Source organism: Acipenser ruthenus, chromosome 47 (genome assembly GCF_902713425.1).
Source record: "Acipenser ruthenus chromosome 47, fAciRut3.2 maternal haplotype, whole genome shotgun sequence".
NCBI classification, from domain to species: domain Eukaryota; kingdom Metazoa; phylum Chordata; class Actinopteri; order Acipenseriformes; family Acipenseridae; genus Acipenser; species Acipenser ruthenus.
The window spans coordinates 4,296,377-4,315,055 of NC_081235.1; the positions used below are offsets into that span (position 1 = coordinate 4,296,377).

General features: G+C 42.9%; 2 protein-coding genes across 6 annotated transcripts; both read left to right on the plus strand.

Moving 5' to 3' along the window:
* The first annotated feature begins 1,325 nt into the window (after window positions 1–1,325).
* LOC117428907 (survival motor neuron protein-like) lies at window positions 1,326–8,375 on the plus strand. 5 transcript variants are annotated; one of them, XM_059014295.1, is made up of 9 exons: window positions 1,328–1,557; window positions 2,026–2,085; window positions 2,343–2,459; window positions 3,079–3,405; window positions 4,604–4,897; window positions 5,296–5,454; window positions 6,044–6,202; window positions 6,680–6,780; window positions 7,173–8,375. In XM_059014295.1, the coding sequence occupies exons 1-8, from the start codon at window positions 1,510–1,512 to the stop codon at window positions 6,776–6,778; spliced, it is 1,263 nt and encodes a 420-aa protein (XP_058870278.1). In that variant the 5' UTR covers window positions 1,328–1,509; the 3' UTR covers window positions 6,779–6,780; window positions 7,173–8,375. The 5 variants fall into 5 exon arrangements, with proteins under 5 accessions (XP_058870280.1, XP_058870281.1, XP_058870278.1 ...); XM_059014296.1 differs by having other exon boundaries at window positions 7,983–8,375; XM_059014294.1 differs by having other exon boundaries at window positions 6,680–8,375.
* Window positions 8,376–14,067: 5,692 nt separating this feature from the next.
* LOC117428918 (cocaine- and amphetamine-regulated transcript protein-like) lies at window positions 14,068–17,858 on the plus strand. The gene is made up of 3 exons (XM_034911645.2): window positions 14,068–14,428; window positions 16,167–16,250; window positions 16,697–17,858. The coding sequence occupies exons 1-3, from the start codon at window positions 14,180–14,182 to the stop codon at window positions 16,802–16,804; spliced, it is 441 nt and encodes a 146-aa protein (XP_034767536.2). The 5' UTR covers window positions 14,068–14,179; the 3' UTR covers window positions 16,805–17,858.
* The last annotated feature ends 821 nt before the right edge of the window (window positions 17,859–18,679 follow it).

An 18,679-nucleotide genomic window follows, 5' to 3' on the forward strand; every position in this document is an offset into this window, starting at 1 on the left:
AGGTCTCCTGTCCTGGGTCTGGGACGTCCTGTTCTCCCGACAAACTAGCCAGTCAAACACCACATTTCCATCAGCACCATGAAACCAGTCTGTCAAACGCAATCTCATTCCGTTCCCAGTATCAGCCAGCCGGTTTCATCTGCACCCTACAAGCCAATCTGCAACCAGGCGTGTTACATAATAATCATAATAATTACCCTTCGCATTTCAGGAGTGTGCGATTGTTGTGCGCAAGCTTTTACTTAACAGGAATAAAAGCATTTACATAATTGCTATTATTATTATTGCTATTTATAAATGAATTCACCAGCCTCCAGTATTTCCCTGACAGTATAATAAATCCACAGCCTTCATATTCAGCCTACGTTTTCTTCTGCAGTCAAAGATTTAAAACCCTTTGCATTGGACGCTTGTTAGGTAACTTCCCCCATCAGTTTGGAGAGATTCTGCCAGCCTGCAATCCGAACTCGGACTGACAGAGTCCCCTAGATCTGCTGCTGGTGGAAATGAACAGGTCTGATCTGAAATAAGTCCATCCCTGTGGCAGATGGCGATGAAGCATAAATGGCTCCCTCTAGTGGTGTAGTGCTATATTTAGAAGTGAGGAGTCGACATTATCTTCTAGTCTTTATACTGGGACATATGGAAGACCAAACGCATGATGACCTCTTAGGAGGATGCCGCTGTTTCCCCATATAAAGCAATGGAAAAAATGGAAAGGCTTTTCAAAGAAAAATATATTTATTATGTGTCCAAAACTATTTTTCTGTCCATTTAATATTTCATGCATGAAAGGGTTAATTATAGTAATTTGTCACTATAACAGACTTGACATATCTAGGGCTATATTGTAAATCAACACTAGAGGGGGCTAAGTGAGCATTGACCAAAAATAAATGAATACAAACAGGATTTATCTTCCAAGAAAAATATATACATGCACTTTTATTGTTTATTTTTTATTTTCAGTGGTTGAATTTGGTGCTTGTGCAAATGCTGGCTTAGCCGAAGCCTGCGCTGGACTGGAGGGACCATCGTTTCTCTTATACAGTGATAGAGCAGTTCAGCCTGAATGCCATCGGCGGTGCAATCACTCAAAGCAGAGCCCACCGAATTAACGTCACCTTCTCCGGGTCTAGTAACCACATTTACATTTCAAAATGACAGCTGCGTGGTTTACGGACTGCTATTTGGAGAACATTGCGTGTATTATTTATTTATTCTTCCACGTCGCGAGGAGGCGATATTGTAAAAACATTAAACCATCAAGTGATCTTTTCTGCAACTGTAACGGTGGCACTGCATTGTGGGAGGTGTAGTCCAATACCATTGCGTTACGCACCCCGAATACACGTGAAAACTACGACTCCCACATAGCTTGAGCACAGCCACACGAGCTGTGCTGTCTGTATGAATGCTGAACTTGGTTTAATTTGAACAGGAGTGCGCGTTTGTTTATTCCTGTTTATTAGTTGGAATAATACATAAATAAACCCTTTTTGTTTCACAATGGCGGAATTGGACGGAGAAATAGTCTACCAGAGTGGCAGAACAGAAGTAAGTTTTAAAAAGTAACTCGTTTTGTGTTTATTAATAATAATAGTAATAATAAAAAAAATAATAATAATAAAAAAAGCATAATGACATTTTCCGCGTTACTTTAATAATTTAGTAATTTAAATATGTTTTATAAGTGGTGGACGTTTGCAAACGCTACTGTTTCATTGTTGTATTTTTAGTGGACGTTTTACGACACATTAATCTGTCAGTTTTCAACTTTCAACAGTTATAATAATGACAGTTTTCACTGGTGAGTCACGTTCACCAGTGAAAACTGTCATTATTATAACTGTTCACATTTAAATTATTTTGAAAGCCCGGTTTTATATTTGATATTGTCAAAAGAATCGCCAATTATAAATCCTTATGCTAGGACATATGGGGTGACTCGCATTTATCCGTCAGCTCACTATGACTGAATTAAGCTCCTCGTTGTCTTTAACCAGACTGTTGTGTTCTGTCCAGGTGGGTGAGTCTTTCTGTGAGGATACAGCGCTGGTCAGAGCCTATGACAAGGCATTACAGGTGAAAAAGACAGCTCTTTACACTGTGCGTGTGCTTGTGTTGTTTAACACTGCAAGAACAGTGTAACACTCCCTTTGTTGTGTAGCAGTTTTACCTGTTCAGTGATGGAAATGATACTCTCATTGATTGCACAGCAGTTTGATCCATTCCTGGTTTTACTATGACTTTAAGACACACCTGAGCTTGTTAAGTTCACGCTGTGGTTTGTGGACCTGTGTCGAAAGCTGGTTATTTTGTTTTTCATTTCTAATGAACAGAGCGTCCCGGCGATGGAGCGCGAGGGCTGTCACCCGCACGTCAACGTCCCGGGGGAATCTGAAGGAGAGAACGAGACAAAGAGAGAGGAAGAGGAAGACAAGGGGACAAAAGTGCAGGTGCGTAAAACGAACTGTTCCAATACGGGACGGCCCACAGTGGCCCTGATCTAAGGCCTTCTCTGTCTTTCTGTCTGTCATTGTGTCCCTTGTGTAAGGTTGTCTATCTGTGTGTGTCTCACTTTGTCCCTGGTCCAGGGCTGGAACTAAGACTCCCATTACATAGCAGTTTAATCCATTCCTGGTTTTGCTATGAGTTTAATAAGACACACCTAAGCTTGTTACCTATGCACTGGGGCTAACCAAGCTCCCAGTAAAACCTGTATCATTGTGAACCTAAGCTCTCCTCTCCCTGTGTGTGTCAGTGTGTTGTGTCCCTGCTCTAAGCTCTCCTCTCCCTGTGTGTGTCAGTGTGTTGTGTCCCTGCTGTGTCTCCTCTCCCTGTGTGTGTCAGTGTGTTGTGTCCCTGCTCTAAGCTCTCCTCTCCCTGTGTGTGTCAGTGTGTTGTGTCCCTGCTGTGTCTCCTCTCCCTGTGTGTGTCAGTGTGTTGTGTCCCTGCTCTAAGCTCTCCTCTCCCTGTGTGTGTCAGTGTGTTGTGTCCCTGCTCTGTCTCCTCTCCCTGTGTGTGTCAGTGTGTTGTGTCTCTGCTCTAAACTCTCCTCTCCCTGTGTGTTGTCAGTGGCAGGTGGGGTGGCGGTGTTGTGCAGTCTGGTCGGAGGATGGGCTGGTGTACCCCGCAATGGTGCGCAAGCTGTTGCCGGACCGAGGGAGGTGTGTAGTTCGGTTTGAGGGCTACGGGAACGAGGAGGAGCAGGATCTCAGCGCCCTGCTGCCAGCCCAGGACTCTGAGCCCTCCGATCCCACCCACACCCAGGACTCTGAGCCCTCCGATCCCACCCACACCCAGGACTCTGAGCCGTCCGATCCCACCCACACCCAGGACTCTGAGCCCTCCGATCCCACCCACACCTCTGAACCACAACCAGAATCTGGACAGGCATCACAGGTATCATGTTTCTTTGTTTTAATTCAGATGCATATTTGTTTTCAGAATATCAAGGTTGATATAGACGAAAATTTAATGCATACCTTTTCTCTTTTTCAACTGAAATCATTAGTTTATGGTCAGGCATGCGGACTACAAAGGGCAGCAGTGCACTCCACCTGTGTGTCATCGTGCCCCTGGTGTTAGACCTGATCTCTGGGGGTATACACTAAGATCACATTGGAATACACGTCTCAGTGTTCAGGTCACACTACACTGTTCTTTACGCTGAATGTTCTGGTACTGATGGGCTGTTTTGTATGATGAGCAAAAAGATAAGACTGTGTGCTCTATAGGGAGCTACAAAGTAGTAATATCACAAGCTATTCTAGGCTCTGCTAAGGTCAGTAACTTATGTGGTCATTAATGACTATTTTATAAAAAGGCAAACATTTATAAGAGAGAGATCATTTATTGATTCTGAAATCACATAAATTCAGCATTCAAGAAGCATTTGGTGGACAGCAAATAGCGTTCTAGTGCTTTTGGTCCTGCATCATGATGTAATTCAGACATCTGTAACAATACAATAAATTGTACAAAGAAAGTATCAGGATTTATCAATAAGCAGTCATTACACCCCCTACTGATCTTGTGACTGTGTCCTTCGTCTGAGGTCCAGAGTCTGTGCCATGCTGGTCTCTCCCTATGTGTCAGAGACCTTGTGTGTTGGTGTGTGCCGTTGTGGCCCTGGTGCATATCCGTGTGTGTCAGTGTGTTGTGTCTCTGCTCTGTCTCCTCTCCCTGTGTGTGTCAGTGTGATGTGTCCCTGCTCTAAGCTCTCCTCTCCCTGTGTGTGTCAGTGTGTTGTGTCCCTGCTCTAAGCTGTCCTCTCCCTGTGTGTGTCAGTGTGTTATGTCCCTGCTCTGTCTCCTCTCCCTGTGTGTGTCAGTGTGATGTGTCCCTGCTCTAAGCTCTCCTCTCCCTGTGTGTGTCAGTGTGTTGTGTCCCTGCTCTGTCTTCTGTCCCTGTGTGTGTCAGTGTGTTGTGTCCCTGCTCTGTCTCCTCTCCCTGTGTGTGTCAGTGTGTTGTGTCCCTGCTCTAAGCTCTCCTCTCCCTGTGTGTGTCAGTGTGTTGTGTCCCTGCTCTGTCTCCTCTCCCTGTGTGTGTCAGTGTGTTGTGTCCCTGCTCTAAGCTCTCCTCTCCCTGTGTGTGTCAGTGGCAGGTTGGGTGGCGGTGTTGTGCAGTCTGGTCGGAGGATGGGCTGGTGTACCCCGCAGTGGTGCGCAAGCTGTTGCCGGTCCGAGGGAGGTGTGTAGTTCGGTTTGAGGGCTACGGGAACGAGGAGGAGCAGGATCTCAGCGCCCTGCTGCCAGCCCAGGACTCTGAGCCCTCCGATCCCACCCACACCCAGGACTCTGAGCCCTCCAGTCCCAACCAAACCCAGGACTCTGAGCCCTCCGGTCCCACCCAAACCCAAGACTCTGAGCCCACCCACACCACAGAACTACATGTGCGTATCCGTGTCAACTGAACACAGCGCTGCGAGAGGGGTTATAATGTTAACATGCTGAGAATCCAAGCATCTGCTTTCTGTTAATGCGATTCAAAACTTTAAAACTCAAACAATTGGGGAGCTATGTGTATTTTATATGGAAATTGTAATTTTTTGTATAGGACTATTGCTTTAAGTGAATGTGTTAAAAGGCCTTAGGATAAGGTTGGGAATAAGTTCTGAAGTTTTAACCTGAAAGCGTTTCTAAGAAATCCTTTGAACAGGTTGGAGAGTCTGCCAGGCTTTATTGGGTGCCGATTCTTTGGAAGCAGTGCCTCTGAGCAGGAGGGATCTTGCTGTTGGGTATGGGTGGTGTTCTCCATGCTTCGGGTGACGCTGTGTTTTTATTGAACCAGGAGGAGGATGGTGAGGATGAAAGCCGCCCGGAGTCTTTGAAACCTGTGAAAAAGGAAAAGGCAAAGAAGCAGGGCCGCTCCTGCCCTGAACGCAACCACGCTTTCCCGTTCCCCTTCCCGTTCCCCCCCCCAATGCCACAGGGATACAGCGGCGGGCCCGTGAGTAACAGGACAAGGGGTTTCAAAGCATCAAAAAATAAACCTGTAAACTTGCAGTTCTATTCTCAGCCACACGGTGGGGTTAGTGGTGTTTTTATTCTGAATTTCCAGACTGCTGGTAGTCAAGCAAATCTCCTTAACTTTGATTTCTTTTAGCTGCCTCTCCCACGTCACTGCATAGCTAGTTGGGATGAAAGTTGCTAAGAAAATGTATCCATGACTTAAAAAGCACTCCATCATAGGTTCTATGATAGCGTATAAGAAACAAAGTCAAGCAGAAAAACAGTTTGGCCAGTGCTTTCTTAAGGCCTGTCTGTATATACTTATATCTAGAGAAATGCCAGTCCGATTGTGATGAAATCTGGATATGACATTTCACTGCACGTTATTGAGAGTATCTGAATACAGGGATGAATGGAACCTGCCTGTGTCACGCTTTAAATTTTTATATCAACATACAGTGGATGTCGGTCGTGGTGATCTACTTTATCGCGATACTGCAAGCTCTGAGCTTGCTTTTACAGCTGCGATGCAGGATCTTTGTTACTAAAATAGTTTTTTTTTTTTTTGTTCTGTTACCTGCCAACAGACCTTCCTGCCCCTCCCACCCCCTCCCCCTCCCCCTCCCCCTGCCTTCACTTTCCACTCCTCTAACTGTGAAGGAGCTGCTGACGAGATCGACGTGGACTCGCTGTCCAGCATGCTGCTCTCCTGGTACTTGTGTGGATATCACACCGGCTTCCACCTGGTAAGAGATCCACGCCCAGCATCATCAGCATCACGTGCTTGTACTTCAGCAGCTGTAGGTCTGCACGGTACAGGGATTGCAGACTTCAATATTTCAACGTTTTACAATTTTTCTTCCTATCCTACCATACTGTATCTGCATCTCCCGAAATATGTATTCAAACCAGACCTTTTCTGATTAGCCCTGATAGTACAGCCAGGCTTTTTAGATTATTTCCAGGTTTTTTTATGTATTTATTTCTGTTTTAATGTTTGTCCGTGATTTTGCAAAAAAAAAAAAACCTCCTTCCATTTCCTTCCATTCTCCAGCTTCAACACCTAGGAGTGCACTTTGTGCATGTAGTTCTGTCGATCGAGGTGTTAATTAACCCCCCGATACTTTGCAGAGATCTGCTTCTGTCTTGACGCCCCCCTCCCTTCTCTAGCACGCTCCCAGCTCCTCTCCCTGTTCAATAGCTTTATAGTTCTTGTCTTCCAGGGCTTGCAGCAGGGTCGAGCAGAAGCTGAGAAAAACTGTGCCAAAATCAAACAAGCTCAGCTGAACACCAACAGGAAACTCAGGAAGAACCTCTCATAGAGGTATGTTCAGCAGACCCTGTCCTTCTCTCCTGTTACTGCAGCACTGCAGACAGAAGTGCTTCGGTGGCTGCTTGTAATCTAATTCACACAAGTTTTTTCTGAACAGAAAAAGAAAAAAAAATCAAATCTTTGCATTTGAATAATTTTTTTGGTATTCCTGCACTTAACGATTTATTAATTTACAATACATGGCGTATGCAGTACGTCTCCCAGCTGATGTATCTGCTCTGTTTTATTTTCCAAGTGAACGTTCACATCGATCATCTTTTCGTTATTAGTTTGGGAGCTGTTGGCTGCCGCTTGCTCCTTGTCTGCAGCTCGGTACCTTTTAATAACGGTTTGGGGCAGATCTTGTTTGAAAGGGTCTGTCTGTCGCCTGTGTTTCATTACAGCTGTGTTCGGATACAACAGCAAGCTGATGACAGCGGTCAGACATTATCAGGCCTGATTGGGATTCAGATTCGGCAGAGCTGCGTCTCCCTCAGTCTGCTCCTCTGCTGTCAGAGTGCAATGAGGGTCTGGACTAATGTGATGTGGAGCAGATAGGCTCAGATGAGTGTGGATCCTAACTCCCTACCCACTTGATTTTGCACTTCAGCAATGATCTCATTGGATGTTTCTGAATACTGATGTAACATGCATGTTAATGGAAATTACCTCTATTTAAAAACCGACTATAATATTTGAATGCATTTTTGCAGAGTGCCGCTGTGTTTTTGTAACTTCTAAAGCACGCAATTAAAAAATGCAAGGTTTGCCATGTTATTTTTCTGAGCTTCAAATGAGCTCCTGCACAGTGCATCCTGCAGGAAATAAAGGTAGACCATGTGGTATATCAGCATGGTTCTGTGTTTCAACAATGAAGATAGAAAATGCATTCTTGAAATCCATGTAATTGTTTATTAAAATGTTATGGACCATTTAGGTATGTTTTTTAAATAGGGGTGATTGCATTTAAAATAAGATTAAAACTCTGTCAAACTGGCAATAAATGAGAGAAGTCTAGAGGTAACTCTTCCACAATGTATAGTGCATTATTACTCCAGTCCATTGCGTGGATTGACTCTGGTACCAACTTCTTAAGGGATCTACCCAGGTCTGCTTTAGAGATACCAGAGGAAAGTCTGATTCGGTACATGCTAAAGCTATATCCAAGTTTCATGCCACTTTCACATGAAGCCCTGTTTGTGTTGTTTTCTCAGCACTTCTCGTCTCCCTGTGCTCGCTTCTCGTTGTTGCAGGGGATTCAAGCAAAAAGAACTGGTCAGAATCTCAGGGCTGGACCTGGTCAAGAAGATCTGCGCTGTTAATTCTCATCATCATCAGGTAGATGTTCTTTTCTCTTTTGAGTATGGTGGACACGCCACCATGACTGGAAATGCCCTTTCAGATTCAGTTTGGTTTTGTCCGATATCGTCTGCTTTCGCAGACCCTGATTAGCACTACACCTGGGCTAGCGTACCCCAGGTAACATTAGGCAGTCCCATGAACCCAGGCGGTCATTCCTTTTTGCTAATGTGTGATACAGCCGGTGACATTTGTAAGTAAGGTGTTTTTGCCATTGTAAATAAAATAAACACTGTTTGTTTTTTGGATCCTTTAGTCCTCTTTGATACAGAAATAACTACTCTTTCTTGTGCAATACAGTGCTCCCTCACTGTAAGGCTCTCGGATATAACTCTCCTACAGCATGTCCCCCAATTCCCTATAGTAGTGATTCATGCAATATTTCTACAGTAAGTACAGTACCGGTGGTGTACCGTTTCTGTCTCTTCCTTTTGATACAGTATCTGAACTGAAGAGAAGCTGCGCTGGCACTTTGTAACACAGACATCTTATTCAGCATGCGTTTTATAACTGAATAGATATTAGGCCTATTACGTGGTTATCTTTTCTAATGTATTTTCTTTCTTGCTGCGAGAGGAGCTTCATCTCTCTCCGGGAGACGGGACGCTTTAGCCCGGCTCTTTATAGTTTAAAAACTGCTAATTAAAATGAGCCACGAGTGGGAATGTTACCTTTTTTTTGTTTGTTTGTTTGTTTTTTTGTAAAAAATATAGCGTTGATTACATGGTGCTTTTGCGTGGTTAATTCACGATATGTTACATTTTTGCTTCACTATACGTGCATTATAGAGAGGGAGTTATTTCATTTTGTGTTTGTCGGATATGTGTTTTTGTGTGTCCTGGGGTGCCCCCCTCCCCCGTTTATAACGCTCATATTGTGTGCCCCCCACTGAGCACTGTAGATTCTGAATTCTCAACGTTCATGAGAAGTTGTGATTTGCTGCATTATGGTTAATTCAACGCAAATAATGGGTCTTCCCAAATGTTCTAAAAGGAGATTGATCTAAATCCCTGTCTTCTAAATCATTAAAAGAAGGGATCTTTGAAAAACAGCATTTCTGACGGTGTGTGGCAGTGTGTGTGTGTGTGTGTGTTTGACAGGTTTGCTCCTAATGTAACATTAACTAGTAGAGGTGTTTAAATCTCACACTGGAAACTCTTCTCTAAAACAATGTCTCTAAATGAACCTAATTAACTACAGCTGTGGCCAAAAGTTTAGTATCACCCTAAAGAATTAACTAATTTTGCTTCATAAAGTTGAATGAAACCTGCTGAAATAATGTTACGTTAACATACTGAATTACACACCGCTTTGTAGTTTTCCAATATACTTAACGTAAAAAGAAATTGAAAAATGTGACGTTTCGAATTATATCTCAATCTTAAAATTGTAGGTTCTGCAACACTTTTGCCCATAGCTACACCGGAGTGACTGTGACTCCACAGGGAAGGAAATAAGAGTCCTATTGCATAGCAGTTTCACCTATTCCAGGTTTTACTATGAGCTTGATTAGCCACAGTGTGTAGGTGACAAGCTCAGATGCGTCTTATTAAACTCTTTGTAAAACCATGAATGGATCAATCTGCTATGCGAGTCTTATTTCCATCCCTGTATTACCCTGAAGAGACCCCAGACAGCCATTAGCAGACCACAACATTACAATGCATCTGAACAAAACACTGTTCAACGGTAATGATGTATTGCCATGGCGCTGCAGTGCCGTGTGTCGGGTCACGCAATTGTGATGTCATTGATATGTCAAAATAAGAGAAAGTGGCCACTTTACTGTGGAACCATTCCCACAATGGCTCATCCCTACGACTCAACCCTGCAGCTGCATTGCCATTGAAGATCATTCGTGAAACGATTGCTGAGCTACCCCCTCCCCCCACTGCCCAATGCAACCCCCTTTTAAAAAAAATTCTCAGGAATAGTTTAAATATTTAACCAGACCTTTCAAGCAGGTGACATGCAGAGTGGATAATAAATTTCAGCAGTGCAATCCTTTCCCCTCAGGCCCACAGTCCGTCCTAATCAGTGTTGTTTATTGATGCCCCGTATATGCAGGGCTTTGGGATACTGGGTATTGAGAGGCTCTATGTAAGATCTTATTGGGTCGTGTTGTATACAGCTGTCAGTGGAAACAAGATGTAGTCTCTGTGTTCGGCTTTCCTGAGGGAATCATTTCAGAACGCCAGAGAAGCCGAGGGCCGTTTCACAAAAGCTGCCGTTGAGAGAATAACAAAGAATAACTTTCACAAACTATACGTGTCTCTGGACGTTCTCAAACTTGAGTTCACACGTGGTCTGGTCTGGTCGTGAACTGTTCTCTGCAACACCCTCACGAGAGCACGTACACTCACGTTTGTGCGAATGTGCAATGACTTTTTACAAAGAATAGTTGTTGTGAATCTTCAGCCAAGGGGCGGGCAGGAAATGAGTGTTTCCCTATTACACCCTTAAGCCAAGAAATGCTTGTGAGAGTCTCAAGGGATTTGGAGTAAATGCACTTTGGGAGCAGCTGCTCCTCGCTCGAAAGAATAATCTTGAAGTCACAGATACGATCGGGAGTGGGTAAAAGCTGAAACACACCAGAAGTAGCCAAAACAGACCAGAACACAAACTTACTGAGTCGAAACGGACCAGAACACAAACTTACTGAGTCGAAACGGACCAGAACACAAACTTACTGAGTCGAAACAGACCAGAACACAAACTTACTGAGTCGAAACAGACCAGAACACAAACTTACTGAGTCGAAACGGACCAGAACACAAACTTACTGAATCGAAATGGACCAGAACACAAACTTACTGAGTCGAAACGGACCAGAACACAAACTTACTGAATCGAAATGGACCAGAACACAAACTTACTGAGTCGAAACAGACCAGAACACAAACTTACTGAGTCGAAACAGACCAGAACACAAACTTACTGAATCGAAATGGACCAGAACACAAACTTACTGAGTCGAAACGGACCAGAACACAAACTTACTGAATCGAAATGGACCAGAACACAAACTTACTGAGTCGAAACGGACCAGAACACAAACTTACTGAATCGAAATGGACCAGAACACAAACTTACTGAGTCGAAACGGACCAGAACAGAAACTTACTGTCGAAACGGACCAGAACAGAAACTTACTGAGTCGAAACGGACCAGAACTGAAACTTACTGAGTCAAAACAGACCAGAACAGAAACTTACCGAGTCCAAACTGACCAGAGCAGATTCATATCTCTGTTCTTAATCCATGTTAGTCTTTCAGGCTGAGGAACTGACTTGCCATGAATTCTAATACATATATAAATGTCCTGTAATGCTGGTTTAATTGGAGGCCCCCGTTGTGTAGCCAGCCTGCCCCTGGGACGCAGGCTCCTGGCTCATTTCCCCTGCAGGTCAGCCAGTGGAGATTGGAACAACCTGCAGCGGATCCATGGTGCAGTCCCAGGAGAGAGCGGTGTTTACACAGCACGGGGGCGGATATGGAGCCAGTGTTTGCACTTCAATCAGAGGAGAGGGGAGTCACCGAAGATAACATGCACACCCAGGGAGCATTCCGGAATACCTGGAGACAACATTCATTCTACAGTTAGTGTCACTACTGTAATCCATATGTTACTACGGGGTAGATTCTATCAAAATATACAGCACCCATCTCATTTCTGATTCATTGCAAAATTCACCCCTTTACAGAGACATGATTTTTTCATCATTTATTAATTTTACAAGAGTGACCTGTAAATGATATACAGTTGTTGTGAAATAAATGAGTTCAAATGTGATTGATTGAATAGCGCCATAGAACAGGAGAAATGAACCTGAGTATAAAGGGCTGAAGGTTACTGTTGGTTATTTGACTGTCGCGTGCCGCAATACGTTGTGCACGTCTGCAGAGTCGATCCTTCGTGATCACCGGAGCGGTGTCTTCTTCCCGATGGTGGTTTTCTGTGAACCATTTCAGGAATACCTGGAAGACTGTCTTGATGCAGCCACTGTGTTAAAGCACAAGCCAGTCGCACGGGCACCCACGATCATGCCCCTTGTGAAGCCATGCACTTCACTTCAGCTTTCCCATGATTGTTGTTGAGTAGTTGCACACAGCCTGTCACGCATTTTATATAGGTGATACATGACCTAATGGATTCATTGAAGGCTAATTTCTAATTTCCTCATTTTAGTTGTCAGAGAACAATACGGGGCAGTAGTGTGGAGTAGTGGTTAGGGCTCTGGACTCTTGATCAGAGGGTCGTGGGTTCAATCCCTAGTGGGGGACACTGCTGCTGTACCCTTGAGTAAGGTACTTTACCTAGATTGCTCCAGTAAAAACCCAACTGTATAAATGGGAATGTAAATGTATGTAAAAATAATGTGATATCTTGTGGGCGTCTGCTAAGAAATAAATAATAATACTCATGCAGAACACATCTGAGCACTGTGCAGTGGAAACACAGCTCTGGTGCCTTAACTGTGCTTCAGTCAGCTTTATAATACGTGTCAGATCCCTCCCTCTATTATCATGTCTCCTCTGAACAATCCTGAGCAAATTACTGTTCAGTAATAGAAAAAAAAAAGTTAATTATTAGCAAGTTATCCTACCCCTCAGCGAGATTTTTATTCCAGTGTCGATACTCAGTTTTGCCCAGACTAGATAGATTTACAGTCCTGCAAACCTAATAGATTTTTGAAATACTGGCTCTATTTGTCAGCGCTGCCCATCTGGGAATTATTTCTGATAAGTCATCCGTTTGCCGTCCCTGTAGTTTTCACGGTAACCGGGAACTGGTCTATCTGACTGGGGCTCTAATGACCCCCAACGCGCACATATTACATTGCTTTACACCATGCTGACATTTTTATAGGTCTTAGAAAAGTCCTTCTCAATTAGACCAGGGATCCCCTTGCCAGAAGAACAGCAGGGAGTCACAGAATTGGTTTCACTAACGATTTTCAGTTTAACTTGGTGTGGGCGACAAGGACTCCCAGTTCTGCTATATACTGTAATCTCAGAAAGAACAGGAGTTTGTGTCTTAATCAAAGTCTGTCTAAAGAAAAAACATCTACATTTTCCTACTGTTTAATTTCCTACCTGTTTTATATTCTATTATGTGTGGTCAGTATGATTCTATATTGCTGTTCTGCTTAGATCATTATCTGCCATGCTTACAGTTCCAGCAAAAATTGTTTATAAAAGGAGGTGGGGAAGCATATTAGTGGTGCACTGAAAACGGTGCAACACTGATAGTCTTCCCCACCTCACTTCTCCATAATCAGACTTGAGGATCTTGTTAGGAGCATTTTTTTCAGTCAAACAGTAGTCTAAGCAGAAATACCAACAGAGAATCATACATAGCACAGATATACATATGAGGAAAACATAGATCTCTTTTTAACCTTGTTGCTGATTTTAACAAAAAAATACATTTTGTTTTCACACAGAAACATGATGCTCAAATAGAAAACTAGAGATTATCTACAAACACAGCAGGAGTGGTAGACAGGGAAATTACTACGGTAGCAATTCCTCAGTTTAATGACCCGGGAACAGTTGAATACAATGTGTTAGTTCCTTCATCACCACACTGAATTTGACTGGATTAATTGAGCCTTTGAAATGATGAAATATCAGCTCCCTTCCACTTTACCCAAAATCTTAAAGAGAAGAATCAGAAACGAGCCATTCCACAGCCGAGGGAAACTCCCCTGGCAGCAGCGCGGTTAGATGTGAAGAGCTAGGAGGCTGTTAAGAAGGTCTAATGGTGTGTGTGTGTGTGTGTCTGTGTGTGTTTGTGTGTGTGTGTGTGAAAGAGTGTGTGTGTGTGTGTGTGTGAAAGAGTGTGTGTGTGTGTGTGTGTGTGTGTGTGTGTGTGTGTGTGTGTGTGTGTGTGTGTGTGTGTGTGTGTGTGTGTGTGTGTGTGTGTATCAGAAAGATCAAGCCAGGAGACACGATGACAAACACGGGTTGTTAAAGACAAGTGTCTAAAAAGAAAATCAATACACCAATCTCATCACTCGGAATTGGGACGTAAATATTTCAACAGGTGATGTCAGCGCAGTATATAAAGTGGAGGTCCGGGCGAGTGTTCCATAGAACATTGAGAAGCACAGAAACTCTCTTCGAACGTTCTCTGTTGCAAGTGAACTCCGCGACTTCTTTCAGCACCATGGTCAGCAGCCGCCTACTCCTGCTATGCATCACCTGCTCGGTCCTGTTTGTGCTGGTCTACTGCGAGGAGGCTGTGGAAGTCCGGTCCATAGACAACTCTAACAAAAGCCAAGAAGAGAAAGAACTGGTGAGATAACTTATTAATGGATGGTAGATATTATATTATATTATATTATCCTTTTTTTTAATGTTGATTTCATTATAAACAATGTACAGTATGAAGGAAATACAAAATCGTGTCGACTGAAACCTTTGAAGAAACATGCTACATTGCAGACGATACACTGAAATAAATGCCAACACCAGTATAATACTATTGGAATAGTGCGCACGAACACCAATCGCTTAGATTCAATGTCTGGACTTTTTTACATTCCTGGTTTACTTTACTGTGTGCGTTTTTCCTTTCTGAAAAAAATAAATAGATACATGTGCTGATGAGTATTTGGAGTAAATCTTTCTTAAGAACAGTAAAGGGAGAAACTGAAAGACGTTCTCGTTATAGCAGCTGTGGACGCAATGTTAATGTTGCAGGCATGAATATCCTAGATTCATAGATAGATAGATCCTTCCTTCATAGGAGATGCAGAACATACTTTGTTTTATATAGTCTACTAACTATATATAGTCTGTGAATTTTAACAGTAGTGTAAAGAAAGACTGAATTAAAATGGAATAGTTGTCCCATTAAACTGTATTGGCGTGTGTTAAAAATCACAGCCTCTAACACTTGGTAGGAATGCTGCGTGTCAGATAGTTTCTGAAACTTCATTCAATCCTCGCTGCAGTGTTGAGTCATTACATTAAATATGAATAGAAAAACTGAACAAAAGAAATACATCAAACACGTCAACGACAAACCCGTGACTTACACAAGGACGCTTGATTTGTGTCTGTGTTTTATTTCTTCATATTTTTTATATAACCGACTTTAGCTATTAACACAAGGAAAGAGACGACGCTGTGTTGGTGTTCTGTGATAGAATACTGGTGATAGAATACCGGTGATAGAATACTGGTGATAGAATACCGGTGATAGAATACTGGTGATAGAATACCAGTGATAGAATACCGGTGATAGAATACCGGTGATAGAATACTGGTGATAGAATACCGGTGATAGAATACCAGTGATAGAATACTGGTGATAGAATACCAGTGATAGAATACCGGTGATAGAATACCAGTGATAGAATACCGGTGATAGAATACCAGTGATAGAATACCGGTGATAGATTACCGGTGATAGATTACAGGTGATAGAATACCGGTGATAGAATACCTGCATCTTGGTGATTTGTGGGATTCTGTTCATAATTAATAATACCCGACTGGCGAGCTCTTGTGCTACAAAATAGATTAGATGCCATCATTTGATGCAATCGTCTTACCCACAAAAATACATTACAGCAAAAGGTGTTTCATTTGAACGCATTTGCAAGATCACACTAAGGATTAATTAATATTAAATAGAGGTTGTTTGCTTTAAAATCATAGTTAATTCAGTACGTATGTCAGCTATACCACATTGTGAATGTGGATCTTTACAAAAGAAATGTATTTTCTGTGTAGGTTAACGCATTCATTGCTAAATTTCTCCACAGCAATAGCAGGCTATAGATTACATTGTTTTCCAGGTATGGCTAATCAATTAAATTGCTTTAAACTTTTTTTAACCATTGTTATTTTTGGAGATGACAAGTATGTGTCTTTGTTGTTATACTTTGAAATATCATTCTTTTAAAAAGGAACTGGCAGCTTCGAGTGGCTGTCCTGCACGATTGCTCGTTTGCATCGCTGGCGCTTGTTGCACGCTTTGTGGTAAATGCATTCCTCTCATGCTTTTTCAACTTGTGGGTTCGCAGATTGAAGCGCTGCAAGAAGTTCTGGAAAAGCTGAAGAGCAAGAGACTGCCGTCTGCAGAGAAGAAGCTGGGCTGGGTCCCGTCGGTAAGCACGCTCTCCTCGTTTCCATGACTCCTTTAAAACGCACGCGCAATTACGCGATTCGAGCAGCCGATCTGCTCGCGGGAGAGGATCAGCGATCTTCTCTCGCATAAGTAAAGGAGCACGGGCTAGAAGCACTGGAATCGATTTCTGAAGCGATCCAGCCCCAGATCTTTTACAAACGCTCCGGTGTGACAATATTTTATATGCCGGTAGAAGGTGTGGAAATCTGGAAGCAGTCTGTGTTACCTGATCAAAGACATGTAGCTTAAGTTATTGCAACCATTGACCTTGCAATCCTCTTATAGTTTATACCACCAGAATTACAGCCTTATTAATCGGAATGTGCACAGGCATTATTATTATTATTAGCAGTAGTAGTAGTGTAGTAGTGTAGTAGTAGTGTACTGTTGTTCATATTCTCTGTGTGTATTATTGTCATTCTCCAGTGTGATGCGGGAGAGCAGTGCGCAGTTCGGAAGGGCTCCAGGATTGGAAAGCTGTGTAACTGCCCGAGAGGAACGTCCTGCAACTTCTACATCCTCAAGTGTTTATAGAGATGGATTGGGCGGGAGTGTGTGTGCGTGTGCGTGTACGTGTGTGAGAGAGTGAGGCTGACACAGAGACGTGGTCACAGCAGCAAGTACCTCTGGCTCGCCTCTCATCCTCACAGAAAGCGACAGGAAGACTGTCGTTGATCCCCATCCAAAAGGCACTTTTTGTTATATTTATTCTGTACAAACAATAAATAAATAAAAGAAAATAAAAAGTGAAACGCCCGCCTCCTGCATGTGCTGCCTCACAGGGCAATGCGCTGTATATTAAAAGTTTGCTTTTGCATAAATGCAGCGTCCCCACCCCCATTGTGATGGTATAGATTAGGGGTCCATACGGGGACCCGGAGCCTGGATTCGAACCCACAATGCACAACCAGAAAGCGCTACTCAGTGTGTCCAATATACAAAATGAAACAACATCACCGGTTCAGTAATGAAGGGGTTACGTTGTATGTTAGTGTAGAGAGAGATTATCACAGAGATTAATCACAGAGATTGTTATTTGGCACAACAGTCGAGTGAAGTCCATGCGATTGGTACAATACTTTGAACTGTAACAAGCGGGTTAGTGCCTCGTGTTGGAGCCTTGAATGCATACAGATTTAGACCACCGTGCAAACCAAATTGTTAAGTTATATTGCAGGTGGAATTTGGTTTTGAACGTCTGCTTTGCAAATCGACGCGCCAATACAAGTCTGTTTCCGACTTCAAATTCAATTTCTATACCCACAGCATGCAGACCTAGAATATAAAACAGCGCGGCCAATCGGTCACTCGAATAATGACGTAGCACGAATGATGACGTAGCACGCAATGAATTCCATTTTGAACTCAGTAATGAAATATGCCTGGCAGTGGCTGGGCTGGAATATAAACGCTTTCGGGATATATAGGATACTGTAAATTACATTAATCAGTAACACATCATGTTGCAGACCCTGTGCAAACAATATAATCTATACTGTGTGTGTGTGTGTGTGCGTGTGTGCGTGTGTGTGATCCTAGTGAAATGTGTAATGTGGTTGATCCCGATGTTGTTTGTATAAAAGTCAATAAATACTTTATTTACAAAACGAGCTGCTTTCCCTTTTCGCTAGTCAATGGATGACCAAATGAGTATTGCAATACAAGCCTAAACCACCAGAGGTCGCCAAGGTGCATGAGCAGAACTGAACGGTAATTACTCGTACAGCAGTTCCTGGAAGTAGTGCATCATCACCAGGGGGCGACAAACGCCACTGAAAGTAACGGGAACAGAACTCGGGGACTAATCTAGGGGGGGTGTGGTGAATGTAGTTTGTTGTTTAAGGAATGAGAGGTCGATCGTGAATCACTCTTAGTCTCGGACTGTTTTTTCCGTTCTTTCTGAGCACGCGGAAGTTACTCATTTTATGAAATGCACCGTGTTTTTGTCATGGGGTTGAATCACTTGCTTGTGTCACTAAAAATAATGACACTTCCGTGAGTTTCGGACCCAACCAGAATGACGACTTGTTTCAGTTTAAGTTTAGGCTACATTTAAGCTGTAAAATCTCCCCTTACACAAAAAAAATCCAGTTTGTCTAAATAAAATAGCACCCAACTACCAAATTAAATGATTACAACACGTGCATATCATATTTAAGGTCAAATACTATCTCACCCCCTCAAATGATTAGTAACTATGCTGAAACCTTATAAATGAAAAGCAACAAATATGTTTAGGTAAATTATAATCACGTGACATTTTAGTATATGGACGCTATTTCAGAAAATTCAAACCACTGTAAAAATAAATACCTCATCAACACTGTATTCACCCTGGACGTACAGGATAAAATGTGTCAGAATGTGTATGATTCCTTAAGCGTTCTAATACCACGCCTACCTAATCGC

Coding starts and splice junctions, on each gene's coding strand:
- LOC117428907 (XM_059014294.1), top strand. CDS start 1,510: ATGGCGGAATTGGACGGAGAAATAGTCTACCAGAGTGGCAGAACAGAA. Junction 2,460..3,078: donor ACAAGGGGACAAAAGTGCAG/GTGCGTAAAACG, acceptor GTGTGTTGTCAG/TGGCAGGTGGGGTGGCGGTG. Junction 6,203..6,679: donor ATCACACCGGCTTCCACCTG/GTAAGAGATCCA, acceptor CTTGTCTTCCAG/GGCTTGCAGCAGGGTCGAGC.
- LOC117428918 (XM_034911645.2), top strand. CDS start 14,180: ATGTCAGCGCAGTATATAAAGTGGAGGTCCGGGCGAGTGTTCCATAGA. Junction 14,429..16,166: donor GCCAAGAAGAGAAAGAACTG/GTGAGATAACTT, acceptor GTGGGTTCGCAG/ATTGAAGCGCTGCAAGAAGT. Junction 16,251..16,696: donor AGCTGGGCTGGGTCCCGTCG/GTAAGCACGCTC, acceptor GTCATTCTCCAG/TGTGATGCGGGAGAGCAGTG.